The sequence below is a fragment of the Benincasa hispida genome, chromosome 3 (assembly GCF_027475165.1).
Source record: "Benincasa hispida cultivar pf3 chromosome 3, pf3_genome.v1.1, whole genome shotgun sequence".
NCBI classification, from domain to species: Eukaryota; Viridiplantae; Streptophyta; class Magnoliopsida; order Cucurbitales; family Cucurbitaceae; genus Benincasa; species Benincasa hispida.
This window is the reverse complement of record NC_143480.1, coordinates 44,827,497-44,831,041: the sequence shown is the minus strand read 5'-3', so window position 1 is coordinate 44,831,041 and position 3,545 is coordinate 44,827,497. Positions and strand designations below refer to the sequence as shown.

Below are 3,545 nucleotides of genomic sequence, written 5' to 3'. Positions count from 1 at the left end.
AACAAATGAAGGGCATTTGAGTAAGAAATAGCAAGAGGAAGACAGCTTGAATGAGCAAAACAGTTGAATGTTTGAAAGTTTAGTATTTTTTTTTTTTATATCTCCAAGGCATTATAGTAATCACATTCCATTCCATTACAAATGTTAATGTAAATGACTTAAAAAGAAAATCAAATTATGATTACAAATATCTAATCTAAATACATATAAACGAAATCTATTATAATTGGATCAATTTTGATCGTGCCGGCCTAAATATGACATGAATTCAATCAAAGATACTTTTATATAACCTTAAAAATTTTGAGAGAGGGGTCCTACCTCCGTTTAGAGAGAGAAAAATATATATAAAGATCGTTTGCTTGTAATTAAAGTTGCTCAAAAGGAATAACAATGGAATCTTAAAAATGCTATAGTCAAATGTTCCATCACTTAAAAGAAAAAATATAATATATTTTTTTTCCATACACTTTGCCTCCATTTTTTTTTTTCACCTTACTCCAACGACACAACATTAAAAATTCAAAATAAAAAAAAAAAGAGAATTTTTATAGTGATAAACGATAGGATGGAGTGCAAAAAGATGTATACATCCCAATATGCACAGAAATTCCAGATCTTCAGTTGGTATAAAAAAGAAAAGAATTTAAATTTGGAGAAGACATGAAAAAAGATTAAAAAGTATAATAAAGTGGGGAATAAGAAAGTAGGAAGCACATATCATAATAATTTCTCCCTTTTTAGGTACATAACATTCAGTGGCATGTTAATTTTTGTAAATTTTTCCTGCAAAAAGGAACATCAATTTCAAAGTTGAAAAGGAACATTTTTATTGTGAGATAAGAATTCATTTTATTGTTCCCATCATTCGAACCCTAATCTGGAGCTGGTATCTCCTAAACATTACACTTTTCCTTAGCCATAAACCCTATACAACACATATACGTTTAAAATTTTTGTAATAATATACATTACATTACATTATATATTTACTTACTTCTTTACAATACCAAAATTTCATAAATTTTCTTAGCTTCCAAACAGGCACCAACAACACCAAATTCTTTCTTTCTCACCCTCTACATTCATCAAATTCCACTACCAATTCCTTTGTAAAATCCAAAATTAGAAGTGGGATTTCAGTTACCATTCCCCAAAAGACAGATTCAATCAATCAATTAATGATACTTATCTTTGAAATTCTCAGGTTCAGACACTCTTCCCAGAGATTGATTCTCTAAATTCCCATAACAGGGTTGGTGGGGTTTGATAATCTTCATGGAATCCTCTGTTTTCCCCAGATGAATTTTGAGATAGAAGTTCAAGAAAAGCAGTAAAATAGCTCCATTGAGAACAGAATTCAAACTCCAAGCCCCAATTCCATTGCATCCACCTTTCATGAAATGAAGCAACAAAACTCCCACATGGCAGGCTAAATTACAACCCAATAGAACGAATTGACAATTCACCACAAAAGGGAAACAAGCCCTTCGTAATCCAATCGCGGTCCAGAATCTGTACCCATAAACCACTGCGTACACCACCGAAGTCGATAGAATCGCCAGAACCTGAAACGACTGAGAAAATTCAAGCCACAGGAACGACATAAACGTGGAGATCGAGTGGTTGAAAAGCTGGAAGAAGGAGAGTCTCCGTCGGCGAAGAATGGTGAAGATTGTTCGGAACATATGGAAGAATCGCGACAAATAATAGATGTAGGACCAGAAGAAGACGCGTCCTGAAGGACGAGTTCCTAAGGGGAAACAGAGGAGCCATTGGAAGGGGGTTTTGGACCGGCGCCAAAACCACCGGGTGTCGCGGATCTCGGCAGCGGAGGAGAGGAGGATGCCGGCGGAGATTAGAGTGGAGATTAGGGCCATGGACAGGCAATGGATGGCTGGAATGGGACCGAGAGGAACAGGGCGGCCGGGGCGGAGGAGGAGGCTGAGGAAGAGATGGACGGCGGTGGAGAAGGCGAGGTAAAAGGCGATGGAAGAGAAGAGGAAAGACCAAGTGGAACCCCATGAATGGGTGTGGCTCCAACGGAACCCGACGATGGCGGGATGCTCCGACAGCCAGTAGGTGAAATCGTTGATATTGATGGGGATGATTCCGGGCGACATCGCCGTCGACGTTGAGAAGAAACGATCAGACGGCGGCGGAGGGCGGGATTTACGTCAAAGTCATGGGGAAACCATGAGAATGGCGAAATCGGAGCAAAATTGGAGAAGGGGGGAAGGAAATTGTGAACGATGTAGAAATTTTTGGGCCGTTTTTTAGCGGAAACGTGTGGGTAGAACCGGAAATACCCTTTTTACCTTTCACACGTGTGTAATCTATCTAACACGTGCTCCCTCCATCTGACCTTTAATTCTGATTAATTTTGGTTAAGTTATACCATATACTTTTGAAATTTGATATACTTTTTCAATGATCTGTTTATATTTAGAAAGTTTCATTTCATTTTTTTAGTCTTAAATTTGTTTTAAAAAACATTTGATTTTTCTTCTTTATAAATTGAGAATCGTAAACCAATTTGTTCTAAAAATATGATTGCAGTGATATCTTTTGAGTCGAATTGAATGATAACAATAATATCCATCTTTTATATAGTTAAAAAATAGGATAAATATCAATCTATATCCCGAAACTTTAGATTGTATCAATTTAAACCTTAAATTAAGAATTGTATCAATTTCAATCCTAAAATTTAAGGGTTATATCAATTTAAACTCTAAATTTTGAGAATTGTATCCATTTAAACCTCAAACTAATAATTATATTAATTTCAACTATGAACTTTTAAAGGGTATTAATTTAAACCATGAACTTTCACAGATATATTAATTTAACCTTGAACTTTCATAAGTGTATTCAAATAAAATATCATGGAGGGTTTAAGTTGATACAATTACGAAAGTTTGGGTTTAAATTGATACACAGGATTTAAATTGATACAACTCTAAAGTTTAGAGTTTAAATTGATATAATTATTAATTTAAGGTTTAAATTGACATAATACCTAAAATTCAAGAGTTAAATTGATATTTACGGTAACGATCTAAAATTTCAAGAAATTTTATTTATTTGTCTTGCATTATTTGATTTGTTTATCGGATTTTAGGGAGTTGGAATTTGTTTATTTTGGAGTGACAAATCTATTCAAATTAACCTTGTGGAAGATATGGATTTAGTTCAATTATTGAGAATTGAATTTGATTTTTGATTTAATTAGATTAATGGTTGAGATTTTATTTCCTTTGGATTTTTAATTTGAATTTTGAAAATAATGAAATTGATTGGAGTTATTTGGTTAAGAGATTTGCGGGGGTTAAAGGAATTAAATTATATATATTTATATATATAATTACTTAGAGTTTTGGTTAAAAGGATTTATATTGGTGTTTATTATTTTGACACGTATTCCCAGCTAACAAAAATAGCTACTATTAGGTCTTGATTGTGTTCAGGAAAACAAAGTAGGTAAATTAAAAAAAAAATCTCTTTATGATCTTAAACAAGCTCCCAAACAATAGTATGAAAAA

The 3,545-nt window shown here is 33.5% G+C and overlaps 1 protein-coding gene across 1 annotated transcript; it reads right to left on the bottom strand.

Annotated features, from left to right (window-relative positions):
- Positions 1-805: 805 nt before the first annotated feature.
- HOS3-1 (GNS1/SUR4 membrane protein family) lies at positions 806-2,389 on the bottom strand. Its single transcript, XM_039025056.2, has one exon. The coding sequence runs from the start codon at positions 2,121-2,123 to the stop codon at positions 1,179-1,181; it is 945 nt and encodes a 314-aa protein (XP_038880984.1). The 5' UTR covers positions 2,124-2,389; the 3' UTR covers positions 806-1,178.
- Between the last annotated feature and the right edge of the window lie 1,156 nt (positions 2,390-3,545).

Excerpts from the sequence above, each read along its gene's own strand:
- HOS3-1 (XM_039025056.2), bottom strand. The coding sequence starts at position 2,123 with ATGTCGCCCGGAATCATCCCCATCAATATCAACGATTTCACCTACTGG.